Source organism: Camelina sativa, chromosome 4 (genome assembly GCF_030686135.1).
Source record: "Camelina sativa cultivar CO46 ecotype springtype chromosome 4, ASM3068613v1".
In the NCBI taxonomy this organism is placed as follows: domain Eukaryota; kingdom Viridiplantae; phylum Streptophyta; class Magnoliopsida; order Brassicales; family Brassicaceae; genus Camelina; species Camelina sativa.
In genome coordinates this window covers 32,535,423-32,550,304 of record NC_141883.1, presented here as the reverse complement: position 1 = coordinate 32,550,304, position 14,882 = coordinate 32,535,423, and the positions used below count along the sequence as shown (strand labels likewise).

At 33.3% G+C, this 14,882-nt stretch overlaps 2 protein-coding genes across 3 annotated transcripts; both read right to left on the bottom strand.

The window, feature by feature from the left end:
* Nucleotides 1-121: 121 nt before the first annotated feature.
* Nucleotides 122-2,826, bottom strand: LOC104783264 (two-component response regulator-like APRR9). Of its 2 annotated transcripts, none has more exons than XM_010508394.3 (7): nucleotides 2,320-2,826; nucleotides 2,030-2,191; nucleotides 1,789-1,919; nucleotides 1,556-1,675; nucleotides 1,095-1,393; nucleotides 526-1,000; nucleotides 122-431 (listed from the first exon to the last, which is right to left on the bottom strand). In XM_010508394.3, exons 1-7 carry the CDS (start codon nucleotides 2,510-2,512, stop codon nucleotides 333-335), a joined length of 1,479 nt encoding a protein of 492 aa, XP_010506696.1. In that variant the 5' UTR covers nucleotides 2,513-2,826; the 3' UTR covers nucleotides 122-332. The 2 variants fall into 2 exon arrangements, with proteins under 2 accessions (XP_010506696.1, XP_010506697.1); XM_010508395.2 differs by having other exon boundaries at nucleotides 2,022-2,191; nucleotides 2,320-2,777.
* Nucleotides 2,827-4,339: 1,513 nt separating this feature from the next.
* LOC104783263 (uncharacterized) lies at nucleotides 4,340-6,867 on the bottom strand. Its single transcript, XM_019245119.2, has 7 exons — nucleotides 6,667-6,867; nucleotides 6,210-6,448; nucleotides 5,978-6,113; nucleotides 5,666-5,819; nucleotides 5,538-5,574; nucleotides 5,085-5,448; nucleotides 4,340-4,990 (listed from the first exon to the last, which is right to left on the bottom strand). The coding sequence occupies exons 2-7, from the start codon at nucleotides 6,417-6,419 to the stop codon at nucleotides 4,857-4,859; spliced, it is 1,035 nt and encodes a 344-aa protein (XP_019100664.2). The 5' UTR covers nucleotides 6,420-6,448; nucleotides 6,667-6,867; the 3' UTR covers nucleotides 4,340-4,856.
* Between the last annotated feature and the right edge of the window lie 8,015 nt (nucleotides 6,868-14,882).

The following is a 14,882-nucleotide window of genomic DNA, read 5'->3' as shown; positions in this document are numbered from 1 at the left end:
ATTCAATGATTGGTCCAATTATGATTGACTGGTTCGGAGTGGCGGTTTAGTCTAATGATTGATTGTGTATGTTATACAGTTATACTGCTAAAGGTTTAGCATAACGAAATTCAAGTTACGGTTTTAGCATAGCGAACTCCTCATTTATCAGAGTTGTATATATACAAAAGTTACTCTCAGAAGTAGCCAATCAAATACAAGAAAAAAAAAAAAAAAAAAAGCACACTAAAGAAAAACAAATCTAAATAAGTTTGGTTTCTATTGTAATGAAAACTAACAAAAGAAATCGAGAGATAAAACTTATAAAGAGTTTTTTTTTTTGTTGAGCTGTTTCAGGCTTTTGTAGACGAGTCTGAATTGACGGCACGCACGAACTGCCCTTTCACTCTTGGACGTTGTTCCGCTAGCTTCTTCCTGCTCTGGTATCGAACCTGTATATCCATCCACTGAATCAGTTCGTTCCTGTTTTTTTGATTATTCACATGCTTTGTTTTATGATCAAAGCTTGTTGTGTGTGTCTCTTACCTTTTTATCAAAGCATCGATCTTTCCTCTTTAACCTGAATTTCATCAGTGCAGCTTCTCTCTGACTCCGACTCCAACGTTGTTGTGCACTTTCTTCTTCCTTTGGCTTTTTCTCTGTGCTGCTACTTTGTCCTGCAATCCCCTCATCTGTGTTGCAGGTGCTTTGAGACCCAACTTCTGCTTCCTTGCTACCTTTCAAACGATTTGATTCTACTACTGGAACTGGGGAATCTTGCGGATTTTGCACTTGATTTGTAACTGCAGACGGAAGAACTTGGTGAGGGATGCTTAACTCGTTCTGTTCGGTTATGCTTGATGATCCGATATTCTCCTGGTTGCTGCTCGTTGTGGCGCTTCCTTGATCAGATCTTACTTTTCTTAACTTTTCATGTGATTCGGTTGGTGTCTTTGGCTCACCTGAACTACTCGCCTCTAAAGCAACCACTGCTTTCTCTGCTGTCTTGCTATTCTCAAATCTGCAGGTTAATAATAAGTAAAGTTGTTTCATTAAAACACTGATCACAACATTGGAGACATTCTTTTTTTTTTCGAGCAAGGAAACACACTGACCTTAAGAAGGCTGATGCGTCAGAGAGACTAAGCTTTTGATGCTTGCTTTCATCTTGCTTCTCAAAACTAACAGAGCAAGATCTTTTCAGAGAGAGTCCAAGCTCGGGACCAGCACACGCGTCAGGACTGTTGTCTTCATAGATACTCTCAGGCCGTTTGTCAATTCCACCAATCAAATCCATTGTCACATCAAAAGATTTGGGCTTTTTGTCATTTCTACCAGAATCCTTAACCTCGTCTCTTTCATCCAGTGACTTGGCATTCTCCATTACCTTATTGTGGCCGTTGTAGCTGATAGCCTGAATAATTTGAATGTGCACATATAAACAAAAGCTCTTGAAAAGTGACAATACAATACAATACAATCTCAAGTTGAAAGACTTCAGAGTCCAGCCACAACTCATACAAAATATAATCAAACACATATATCATGTAACAAGTCAGTGGTAACATCTATATACCTGAGCACCACTTCCTTGGTCGGAATGATATCTGGAATCTGCACTAGTTTCATCAGTATCTTCAAGGTTCTGCTGTGAAGCTGGTAAACTTTGAGCATGAGCCGTAGGATCATCACGCAACTGATTCATAACCAAAAAAACACAGTTAAGTCTTTCAAACTACAAATATCAACACAAGGAAACGAAACTTCAAAACACCAAAAAAGGAAAAAAAAAAAAAAAAAAAATCTTACAGTAAGTCGTCTCCAAACATGTTGCCATAGATTCTTCAACTCGTTTTTCCTCATGGGTTTAATAAGATAATCAGCAGCACCTCTCAGCATACACTTCAACACAATTTTTATCGAATCTTGCGAAGACATCACTATTCATTTCAAGAAAGAAAACGAAAATAAAGCATATGAGAACACACAAAAAAACACATAAAGAGGCGTTTTTATAAGGCATAAAGGACTAAGGGGATCACCATCGTACTTATGACAGGAATGTTCTTGCAAGCTTCATGCTCCATACACAAAGCAAGTAGAGCAAAACCAGATATAGATGGCAAATCCAGCTCTGTTAGTACAAGATCAATGTTATGAGACTTCTCCTTAAGAATATCCCAAGCAGCTAAACCATCGGAAGCAGCTACAACTGTATCAAATCAAAACAAGCAAGATCGAGTTTTTTTTTTTTAGTTTCACAGGTCAAACATCTTCAAAATCAATCAAGACATAAACAAAAAAAAAGAAGCAAACTTTTATCAGAAAAGATGAATCGACCTTTGTAACAGCATTTACGAAGAAGAGCAGTGATGATTTGACGAGTTGAATCATCAGATTCAACTAACAAAACCCTAAGAACAGTTTTAGGCAAATACTTCTCCCACTGAACAACTTCAGATGACTTGCCTCTGTTGTTGTTCTTAATCGTCTCCATACCATCATCACTACTTAAAACCACAATCTCCCCCATCGAATCAGAGCTCAAAACAAACAAAAAAGCAGAACTCGGTAACACCAACAAAAGTCAAAACACAGCAAACGAAACGAGACTCTCGATTAATAACAGATCTTAGTCCGACCAAAAGGATAGAGAGAGAGAGAGAGAGAGAGAGAGAGAGAGAAAATATCAGAGAAGATGTTGAATATGAAGAAGAAGAAGAAGAAAAAAACGAAACTCTTTTTCAGAAAAAAATTGGTATCTTTGGATCAGAACCACGAAAAAATATCTAACAATCAAGAGGAGAAAGAAGGAAGAAGACTTGTAGAGAGAGAAAAATAAACAAATAGAGAAATCTAATTAACGGTGAGAAATAAAGGCGGGCCTTCACTGAGATGACGTGGCTTAATATGAGCCATTGTTTTGATTTTCTCTGTATCGCGGCTGATTCGGTGGAGGTGGTCCTCTCTCTCCTCTCTGCTTCTCAGGTCCACATTTACACGTGTCATTTACCTGTTTCCTCTACGGAAGTGAAGATATTCGCCTGAGTTTCATCTCGTGGTCATGCGCTTGACACGTGTTTTTCTTTTTCTTTGTGTGGCTCAGTTTTCATCTCTTTGGTTGGATTTAATTAATTCTTTTTAAGTACAAAGAGATTTTTATTTTTTTTCCTACTGTTCTTCTAGCCTTCCTATGTATCATTCAAATTGGATGGCCTTTTTTTTTTCTTTCCCCCTTTTTCCATAAAGCAAATTTATTTAACTTTTCAACTGGGAATTAACAATTTGATTACTTTATTATATATATGAAATGCCACTAGCTTTATTTAAATCAGATTAGTAGTGTAGTGGCCGCGTAAATTTGGAAATGGAAAATGGAATGATATTTTTTTTTTATTAAAGAAAATTTTCTGTGGATATCAAAAGGAGTTCTAGAACCATCTATAAAACTTTGCTTTGCGTAGAAAAAAATAAAAATGTCCCATCATTAATAAATTAATAAAAAGAAAAATATCTCTCGATCTATATGATTAGGACAGTACGTAATAAATAATGTAAACATATTCTTGCGTGTTTACATATCTAAGGCTATAAGCTTTTTATGGCCAAATTAGTTACACATGTCTGTCTACATATTTAAAAGTCAATAATGGGCTTTATAATCATTTAGGCCTTAGATTTAAAATAGCCCATCAATTTTGTATACTTCGGCTCTTATAATCATTTTTGCTTTTTTTTTGGTGAAACCTGAGTCTGACTTTCACTTTTTGTTTTCACAAGTCTGACCATATTTTATTTTATTGGTAGTTTCACTCATCATCGAATGGTTGCATAGTAATAATACTCATTCCAAATACAATTTTTTGGGTCCATTTTCCCTTTATACATTGCAGACAAAGACGACTTCCATGTGTCTGTCTATTCTGCTACAAGTGTCACATAAGTTCTTTTAAAAAAAATGTTTTGGTTACAAGGAAAAAAACAAGAGTTGGGTATATTTTAAAAAATAATACTAGTAGTAGTCATGAAATATTATCCATAGAGGATGAAAAGAAGATAGATCCGTTTTATTCCAACGGTCTTTTGACCGGTACTTTTTATGTCTTCATAAGATCCCTTTTGGAATCCAAAGATAAACAATCATCATTTTACTCTGAGAACCCCCCTTTAAAAGAAAATGAAATGATCATGCCATTTCAAAATTTAATTATTTTTTTATAAAAAGTTTCAATTTTAAATATATTCAAAAAGTAGTAGAAAATTCTAGCTAGGTGAAAGCGAAGGATGAACGGATTTTGAGTTGTTTCACTTTCCCTAGAACGAACCAGCTGATTAATTAAATAAAGAATGAACAAATAGGTAAGAAGAAGCAATGTGATTGAATTATAACAATTTCAAGAATTACATATGTGAAAAGGAAAAAGAAAAAAAAAAGGATTTCAAGCTTATCCGAAGCTTAAAAATCCAGTTTGGGTTCAAAAGAAGACATAAAACATTTCTTCTGAACCTGAAAAATAAATCCCCAAATGAATGTAATAATCTGATGATGAAGCTTTCTGCATCCATCCATGTTTTTTTTTCTTCTGCTTCTTCTTCTTCTAAGAATCTAAAAAAAAGCAACCAATGCCTTCTCTTGATTCTTTAACCTAAAATGCAATATGAATCTTGAAATAACCAAAAAAAAAAAACAAAGAATGTGATATGATTGTTTCCTTCTTCTTCTTCTTCCTTCCTCCTCCTAAGTAGTACTAATTAAGATTATAGACTCCTAAGACCGATGAATGAATGTTTCTAGAACGTTGTTGGAGAGATTGATGATGAGTTAGTGTACACTGAAGTTTGTCCCTTGCTCTGGCTATTGTAGTAGTAGTACTGAATCAATCTTCTATCTTGATGGTTGATGTTGTTATTGCTTCATGGCCATCTTTGGTGCTGCTTGTTTCAGCTGCTGCTGCTGCATTCTTTGTCGCTGTAGTAATAACTACTGTTTTTGTTGCTGCTGTCGTTGCAGCTAGTAATAAGCAACAAAACATTACAGTCAAGCATGATTCAAAACAATGTGTCCAATGGTTTTTCAATTAAGATTTTGAGTTGTGAAATCAAACCTGAGGTGGAAGTTGTAGAGGATGGTGATGAAGATGATGGCAATGATAGAGCTAGAGAGGTTGGGAGGGAGAGGACTGGAGGCGGAGGCTGCTGCTGAGAGCTGAATTGCTGCTGAGAACTAAAGTGTTGCTGGTGAGGCAAGTAAGGATATTGCAGCAGAGGAGGAGGAGGTGGAGCAGTGTATTGAAAGCTGGAACCTTGATGATGTTGAGCTTGAGCTTGAGCTTGATTGCTACTTTGTGCTGCATTGTATTGAGCATAGAATGGATAATAGCCATGGTACATTCCTGTTGATCCTGATGATGGATGTCCCACATATGGTGAAAACTGCTGTCCTCCATAGAGATGATGATTGTAGTAGTTCTGCAAACCAAAAACACATACATAAGAACTTCAAAGTTTTATCAGTGAAATGGAAGTTACATTGTGAGAGATCTATGAAAGTAATTAACCATTGGGTACATTCCCTCTTGAGAATAACCAGCAAATCTGCAGAAGAAGATATACAAAACATTAGTTTCGGGCCTTGCCACACACATTAACCAGAAACGATTGTTATTGATGTGATGATTACGCTTACCCGTAAGCAGCAGGGTAAGGAAATGGGAATTGACCAGTGTGTTGTTGTTGTTGGTGCTGATGAACAAAAGCAGAGGAAGAAGAAGAGGCTCGAAACTGAGGAGAAGGAGCAACTAATCCTACTCCTGATCCTGGCGATCTGAATCTCCCTGCTCCTGCAAATCAAGTTTCTTTATTAATCAACACATGACTCTTTCACGTGTTAATCAAGTAACAAGATCCAAAAGATCAGATTTTTTCAATCACCCTAAGCTAGTAGTTTCCATTGCATTCTAGAGAAAGAGAGAGAGAGAGAGAGAGAGTAAAAAAAAACCATGTCTAGGAGAAGTAGGAGGACGAGGTTTCTGAGCACCAAGACAAGCGAGGTTGCAATTAGCTCTTCTTCCATCAATCACAGGATTCATATTCTGACAAGCTCTCATGGCTGCTTCAGCTTCCTTAAACGTCACCTGATCAAATCAAAACCACCGCCTTAGAAAAAAGAAAAAAAAAAAAGGTAAACTTTAACAATAAAAACGTAGAAGAAGAAAGAAGAAGAAACATACAAATCCATATCCTTTGGATCTTCCAGTGTTCTTGTCAGTAATGACAACAGCTTCAACAATGTCACCAAACTGTTCAAAGTAACGCCTCATTGTATCTCTCTGCGTCTCCCAGGCTAATCCTCCCACGAAGATTTTCGTCAACTTGGTATCGTTCGTACCACCACTACTATTATGATTACCTTCCATCTGAAACTGTCTCTGTTGAGCCATCTGATTGCTTTTTCCTCAATTCACAAACCCTAAAAATTCACATGAAAGTTTCAATCTTTCTCTCTCTCTATCTCTATGGCTTTCTTTAACCCAAAATCTTGAACTAAGACGGAAAAAAAAAACTGAAACTTTACCACTCCCAACAAAAGAAAACGATTCACAGAATACGAAAGAAACAAAAAAAAAAAAAAAAAAAGATGAAAACTTTGGACCTAAAGAGTGAAACAATAGAGAAAGAGCAAAAAACCTCTGTTTTGGTTGATTTGAAGGAAAAGAAAAGGGGAGAGAAACCAATGGAGGAAGACAAGAAAGCTGCTAGTGGGAACCCACGACCACGAGAGACGACAATGGCCCTATAGAGAGAAGAGAGAAGAGAGAGAGAGGACCCAACAATTTTACCTTTTTCGCTGTATTTATATACTATGCGTTGTTTTGTTTTGTGATATCCAATTTAATCTTTGTGTTGGGTCCGCTGCATAAAAACCATTTGCTTCGCTGTCTTCAACCTCCCTCTCTTGAAGTCTACAAAATTCTCGATAAATAAAAATTCTTATTTTATTTTCTATACAACAAAAAAAAAACACAAACTTTGACCGTTCCTCTCTAAATAATAAATAAATATCAGAGTGAGAAAAGGATTTTAAATTTCTCCCCAATTTTACACTACTATAGAAAGGTTTTCAATAGTATATGTATAATGTAATTTCTTGGTTTATTTTGACTGAATTTGCATATGTATAATGTAATATACTATGAAGTATGAATAATTTTTTTTTTATGGGTCTTGAATTTCTGGCACAAGCTTCTAAATACTCTCTTTTCGAATTTTTTTGGATGTTTGTATTTTTTTCAAATTTTAACACGCAAAAAAAAATCCTTTATTAAAAAAAAAGAATGAGATAATTATAATTGTAGTAGGGCAGACCTGCTGGTTTTTTTAACACAGAAGCCAGGTTGTCTTCCTCAAAACATTTGCAGAATTTTTATTTTATTTTTTATTTTTCATTTTAGCTTGTCTTTTAATAAAGTTTGTTAGTACAAGTTTCTTTTTTATTCGATCAGAGCCGTCAAATATGTATCATCTGTCACTATTTACATACTATTAAGTACTAACGGTAATTGTGGAAATGTATGCATTTTTTTTTGTTTCCATATTATACTATATATAGTCTAAAATATTTTGTTGAAAACTCTCAACGAATGATCGATGTGTCTACCAATCATTAGCCGTTTTTGTTTTTGTTTAGACATTAGCCGTTTTCTCTCAACTAAAAGCATTATATTATGAAAAAAAAAAAAAAAAAAAAGTTTTTGCTAAAATTAGTGGCAAAATCTATAAAGTCCTAGCTACCATTGTTAGTGGAAAAAACATGCAAAGCTTCATCAGACAAGTCGAAAAAAACCAAAGTAGCGATAATTACATAGTTAGACGCTATAATAAGTTACTACTAGTATATAGATATTGTGGTTTGTACGTAAACCATTGTAGCCGTATATATCGATCAACAACACATGCATATTGTCAGAACACGGTGTAAAAGTCAATATCACATTCGAAAAATTTGATAGCCCAAAACTTTATTCTTTTCCTTAACAACAACTAATCAATCAAGTGACCTGTATATATGGGATCCCATATATATATGGCATGAGTTATAATTTACAAATCCTCTCTTTTGATTTTGTCGCTCGTCGTCTATTACGTTTGGTTTTGGAATGTAAATATTTGATCTTTACATGTAATTTTTTAGGATAAAGAAAGTGTAGATATGTTCCTTATTTGATGATGGATAGTGTCGCACTGATAAATCCACATGAAGGCTGCAAGATACAGGCAGGCATGCACATGTTTATGCTCAGCCACTTTCCAAATATTAGTATTATTATTTAAGGAAAAAAATTATAATTTTATTTTTTCTCTCAACTTGCACAAAAATTACCGTTGGATTAAAAAGTGAGTTTTAATCCAACGGTGTAGATCATAAGACTTAACCACGCGTACGTGGTCCCGCGTGCATGGGATCATTGAACTCAGTGATGGTTTTATACTATTTACCAAAAAAAAAAAGGGTTTACTTAATTGACGCGTGACGTGTCCAGCGATTTTGTTTCCTTAAAGTCTGAAATCCGTTAGAACGCTGTTGATTGGGTTTTTTGTGTCGTGTCCGTGGCGTTATGAACGTGACAGCGAATCATACGGATTCCGTTATTTTGACCGTCAACGTTTCTCATTTGCCACGTGGTGGAATATTCGTTGGCAGCAAATGGGACTTTAGTAAAAAAGGAGATATCATTTACATAAAAAAGGAAATATATATTATAATACTTTTTAATATTATTTACGATCGTGTCCTTGAAAAGAGATAAGATAGCAAGGCTCTGTGGGCTTTTTAAGTCCATGTCTGTGAAGCCCATTATTACACTTTATTTACGCTGTTTTAAATTTTTAACATACGTGTGGACGTATCACACTAGGCCCAATCTTCGAAGACTCATTATAAGTTTAATTAAAAATTCAGGTTTACTTTAACCACCAACTGAATTGAATAGTAAATTCGGATTGTAAATTTTATATGTTAAGGTTGATAGAACAAAATAATAATTAGTAATTAAGTGTAGCTAGTAGGTAGTTTCTTTGTTAACGTTAATTGGTTATAATAGCTTTCAATATGTTTCAACGAAATTGTTTAGCAAATATATATATATATATATATATATATATATATATATATATATATATGTTTCAACAAAATATAAGTGCAATAAAAGATATCGGCCCTGTTCGGATAGCTGTAGCTAGCGACCAGCAAAAAATAAAAGGAAATGATAAATTATCTCTTTTCATTAATTATAGCCACTGTTTTTCATTCTGGAGAAGGAGAAGAGTTTAATCGCTAAAAATGTCAGTGATGGTATTTTAGAACCAATGACTATAAAAGTAATCGCCGACAACAGTTTTCTTTTTTTTTTCACCTCAATTTTTTCATTCGTTGCTTTTTAAATGTGTGTCGCTGGTCGCTAATCTAGCGATAAGAAAAAGAACAGGCCATCTTGTAATTTTGATACTAACGCATTCAGATATATATATATATATATATAACATGTGCCTAACTCTATAAGTTGAACGACATCGACTTCCATGAAATGTACATCCTGATTCCAAATCAATAACGATTCACGCAGCTTAACCAAAATTAGCAGACCGCTATGTCCTGTCTTAGATCGCCTAGCTATACAAGAGATTGCTATATTTTGCCAGCATATAGGGACACAATCATCACGAAGAGACAAATCTTATGTAACTATCGATTGGGTGAATACGTCATATAATAGGCTGATGAAAACATTATACTATAGCTTTAAATATCAATATCTGAAAATGCATGATTTGCAATGCATAATGTATGTATGTATGAATGTATTAAAAAGGACAAATTTACAGAAATTTGACCATGCATTCAAAACTATAATTAAAATAATCGTATTAGCTAATTAAAAAAAAAAAAGATACGCACGCACCTGATCCTGTAATGCATGCAAATAATTAGATACGTGCTCGGCAATAGATACCAATGAGTAGAAGAGCACAAATATAAGACGACAAAGATTACATTAAAAATCTAACAATGATTCGGAATCGGATTTCCAAGCAGCATCACCATCCACCAAAATTTGAAAGGTAATGAGATTTAGTTGAAATCAAAACCTTAATGTGACAAGTATCATGTATAATAATTTACATTGAATATACATAAATATAACATACTGTAACAGAAATTTTTGATAAAATAACATTCATACAAAGAAAGAAAAAAAAAATCGATAATTGTTAGAACACGGGTTTTCACCTCTTTGTTATTTAACTTTAAATTAAAGTGGGTTTGGGACCTTTGGGTAAATTATATATATATATATATATGTATACAGTATAACGAAGCAGAATATTTAAGCGTGTATGTAGCCGTTCACTCACATATGCTTTAAGTCTAAATTTCAGTTCACAATACGAAGTTAATTAATCCTAGAAAATAGTTGAAAAACATAAAGTTCTCTCTTTTGCATTTTGAGCGAATAACAAACAACTGTGCTAAAAAAGAAGACCCTTTTTAATAGTTCCAAGTTATTTAGGGAGAGGTATTGGTTTAGGATTTAGAAAGAATTTTAATGACTTTAAAAGTTAGGTAAAATATGTTGTTATTCAATCAAGACTTTTAAAAACTCTTTAAAAATTTGGTGTTATTGGTTATGGATTTGTAAAAAGTTATCTAAAATCTTGATAAATATAGTGTTATTGGATTAAGAGTTTTATAAAGTCATTAAAAGTTTTATGTTATTCAAGTAAAACAAAAGAATCTTGGATTGTTAATGAATTCAAATTTTATGTTATTGGTTTAGGATTTTATATCATTTCCTTCATAACAAAAATCATGAAAACTCTTTCATCAAATAGAAAGATTTTACAAAATTAGAAAAAATAAATCATCAAGATTTTAAAAAACTTCCTAAACAATCTCTTAGAATCCTTCATTTTTAACTTTCAATTTTCTATGATTCTAACAATCAGAAAAAACATAAAGTCATTAAATTTTTTTTTAAATCCTAAACCAATACCTCCCGTTAATTATATATATTGTTAGACGAGATACTGGAATATTTACGACCGTATCTTTTTTTTTGGTTGGCGGCTCTTTACGACAAATATCTAATAAAAGAATATTATCGTTTCAGGCGATCGACGGTAGGTCTTAGCTACGTACGTATATGCTCTGAGATGATTACATTTTAAAATGACAGATCATCCATCAATTTCACATATTACCCCCCCCCCCCCTCCCCGATTAGGCGCTCTCATCATACTGTTCCCTTTATCATCTATATATTAGCTTATTTCGTGTATCTGTTGTGTGTCTTTGGGTTTACCCTATAAATTATACAAATTTGGGCGGTCCTCTCTAATAATCCGCCATTAATCAACATAATTCACAAAAGTAAGGAGAAAAACGTTATTCATTTTCATAATCATCATGTTACGTTAATGTCTGTGGCTTTTTATGTCTTTTGTATTCATGTTTATATTTTATTGATATCTTCCCATGCATGTCTACATGATCTTGAGATAGACGCATACCAAATTGAAATTCATATTATGCATATTGTTTGTACATAGACACGGTGTACGTCTTAATTCTAATTGTTACATGATTGAAGGGTCAAATTAAAGGCCTCATAAAAATACATATTAGGAGAGGTATTGGTTTGAGATTTTAAGAGAATTTTAATAACTTTAAATAAAATCATGGAAAGTATAAAATTGAGGATTCTAAGTGATTGTTTAGAAAGTTGTTTAAAATCTTGCTGATTTGTATTTCCTAATCTTGTAAAATCACTCGTAAAATCTTGTAAAATCTTTCTAAAAAAATACTGCACAATATTCTTTTGATTCAACGCTTCTGTGAAAGAAAAAAAATTCTCTTGCTTATCTCATCTTCTATAAAATCATCTTTATTCAACGCCTCTTGACATTGAATAACTCAAGTTTTTGTTTTGATTTGTATTTTTAGTACTCTCTGTTCACATACGTTTGCTCTCTGCAAGATAACTAGTAAAATATATCTTCTTTAACAATTCACATTCACAATTCACAATCATAAGTACATGTTTGCTCTTTGTCTATCACAATTCATGTGCTGGCTGCGAATGTACTGACTCTATTGTCGGAGTAATCAACGAAGAAGAAGGAGGAGGAGGCTTGTAGGGTAACAACGACACGACAGGTTTGGGTCGGAGCAAAAGCCGGAACCTAGCCACTATTTTTTTCTGGGTATATGAATTTGGTTTGCGACGTCTTCAATTCTTCTTCTCTGCCTCCCAAAAAGTCATGAACTATGATTCACAAATCTCTCTATTTGATGAAAGAGTTTTCATGACTCTTTTTATAAAGAAACTGGTATAAAATCTTAAACCAATAACATAATATTTGAATTCATTAACAATCCAAGATTCTTTTGTTTTATTTGAATAACATAAAACTTTTAATGACTTTGTAAAACTCTTAATCCAATAACAATAGATTTATCAAGATTTTAGATTACTTTTTATAAATCCACAACTAATAACACCAAATTTTAAAAAAGTTTTAGAAAGTCTTAATTGAATAACAACATATTTTACATAACTTTTAAAGTCATTAAAATTCTCTTAAATAGTTTTTTTCTTCTAGTTAATGCATTATCGCAACGAGAATATTTCAAGAAATATGTAGCTAGATATTTTGGTCGGGTTAGAAAAGGTAAATAAAATACATACTTCAAAAAAAAATTGAACTAATTGATATTTTTCGTACTATACAATTTTAAAATATAAGAATACAGTACCTTCAGAAACTTCTCAAGCTCTGAGGCAAAGCTTATAAATTTTAAGGTTAATTTTGGGCAGCAGCTCCTCTTGCTTCTTCTGGTACAGCTTACAGATATTTCCTATGAAAAAAAACAGAAAATCTCGACATTAACCTGATCAACTAGCTAGAGAGTTGGAAGTTGGTCAATATATTTACTCCTCTTCCATAGTAAGAAGGACCAGTCGAAAACGATTTAAACTAATTAACGTCTTTGGTTTTGATTAAAGGCAACGTCCCAAGCTGTAACTAAACACTCCTTCAACGACAACAAAAAAATTGTTAAACAAAACAATACTATAAAAGACTATCGTGAAAGAGTCCAAAATCAATGGAACTACAAAATTGCCCCTCGCCATTAAAAGAAAACGGGGCGTAGAGTCATATGACGTCTCACCATTAGGCTTAACAAATTTTGACGAAAATTCACCAAACTAAGATTGCTTCCCATGCAAACTTTCTATAACTTCTAGAGAGTTTCCAAATTCAAGTATTTATTATTTTAACATAAAACTGCCATCCGTTCCTTTCATTATATTTCATCCATCACCAATTATATATCTTTTACCAAAAAAAAAACAATAATTACTCTGTAGACTTTAATATATTCAGTAATATACTATTTATAAACAAATTATGACTAAACTAATTGTAATTGTGTGTATTAAATATAAATTTTCAGAAATTAAGAGCTGAAATTTTAATTACCAATTTACACATAAATTTATATATCATCTACGAAATATATATCTATGACATATTGAAGGTTAGAATATGTATGACCTAATAATATAGCAGAAAATAATAGTTTTAAATATAAAATTTATGGTCTGGAATTGAAAGACAAAAAAAAAAGAATATTGTGTAATCAAGTCAGATGAATATATTGGGGGCGTTGATACAATTACATGGGCGCGCGCGTGTCGTGAGAACGTACAGATATGTATATTAACATGCATGTGACAGTTTTATGACATCAATTTGTAAACCAATAATTGACAATAAGCGTCAATGAAACTTTGAACTAAAAAAAAAGAAGCGTCAATAAACTACAGTTCTTCACGTGCCCATGGGGAAAAAACGCCAACACTATTACTATATACGTTTATTTTTTTGAATAAACCGCTATTAACATGGGGCACAATTTAATATATATATATTTTAAAGGGTGAATTAGTTGAGTAGTCAAAAAAAGAATTAACAAATAATATAGTTATCTATTTAAAAAAAATTAGAAAAGTAGGATAACGGTAGAGTAAAATTACTATTTTAGGTTTTTTGGTTTAAGGGTAGTGATGGATAGGGATAAACGGCGGTGGTGGTGGACGGTGGTCCGGCGGTGAGATGGTGGTACTCCGGCGGTGGTCTGGTGGCGGCCCGGCGATGGTCTGGCAGTTTTCCAGCGATGGTCCGACGGCTCTCTGGTGGTGGTTCGACGGTTCTCTGGCGGTGGTCCGGCGGTTCTTCGACGATGGTTCGACGGTTATGTGGCGGTGGTCCGACAATTCTGTAGCGGTGGTTCGATGGTAGTGATTAGAGAAATCTAAACTCTAGAAGATAGTACATTGAGAACCCTAGTGGTAATGGTGGTGGCCGCCGGATGATTGTAGGAGGTAGAGAGTGTGGTTTTAGAGGGTGGGGTTGGTGGTAGTAGGGGGTGGGGATGGTGGTGGTAGCAAAGATAATATAGTATATATTATAATTTATATATTGTATATTAGCTTTTCATGATTAGAATAGTTAGTTGTTGAATTATAGTTTTTTTGTTGGTTATAGAGTGCAATTCTTCTATTTTAAAAGACTACTATAAAAACATGAAAAAAAAAAAAGGTTTGAATTAGTGTTTATCAACATTAGTAGTACTTTATATTAACGTAATTCCTTCAAACAGTTCAAAAAGAGGTAAATAAAAGAAAAATAAACTAACACTGAAAATATTTATTACTTAAAAATAGTAAACTAAAACTAACTGACTAGACAAAATCACTACAAAGTACAAACCAATTCTTACATCTCCACTACATATTGCAAAACAAGTTTTTAAATTATGAAATTTTGTATGGGGCACG

What these genes read in the sequence shown, in the direction of transcription:
- LOC104783264 (XM_010508394.3), bottom strand. Translation starts at nt 2,512, where the DNA reads ATGGGGGAGATTGTGGTTTTAAGTAGTGATGATGGTATGGAGACGATT. An exon ending in CAAGAACATTCCTGTCATAA is followed by an intron (nt 1,920 to 2,029) that starts GTACGATGGTGA and finishes TGAAATGAATAG; the next exon opens with TGATGTCTTCGCAAGATTCG. An exon ending in GACGCATCAGCCTTCTTAAG is followed by an intron (nt 1,001 to 1,094) that starts GTCAGTGTGTTT and finishes ATTAACCTGCAG; the next exon opens with ATTTGAGAATAGCAAGACAG.
- LOC104783263 (XM_019245119.2), bottom strand. Translation starts at nt 6,419, where the DNA reads ATGGCTCAACAGAGACAGTTTCAGATGGAAGGTAATCATAATAGTAGT. An exon ending in GATCCAAAGGATATGGATTT is followed by an intron (nt 6,114 to 6,209) that starts GTATGTTTCTTC and finishes TGATTTGATCAG; the next exon opens with GTGACGTTTAAGGAAGCTGA. An exon ending in CTCTACAACTTCCACCTCAG is followed by an intron (nt 4,991 to 5,084) that starts GTTTGATTTCAC and finishes GCTTATTACTAG; the next exon opens with CTGCAACGACAGCAGCAACA.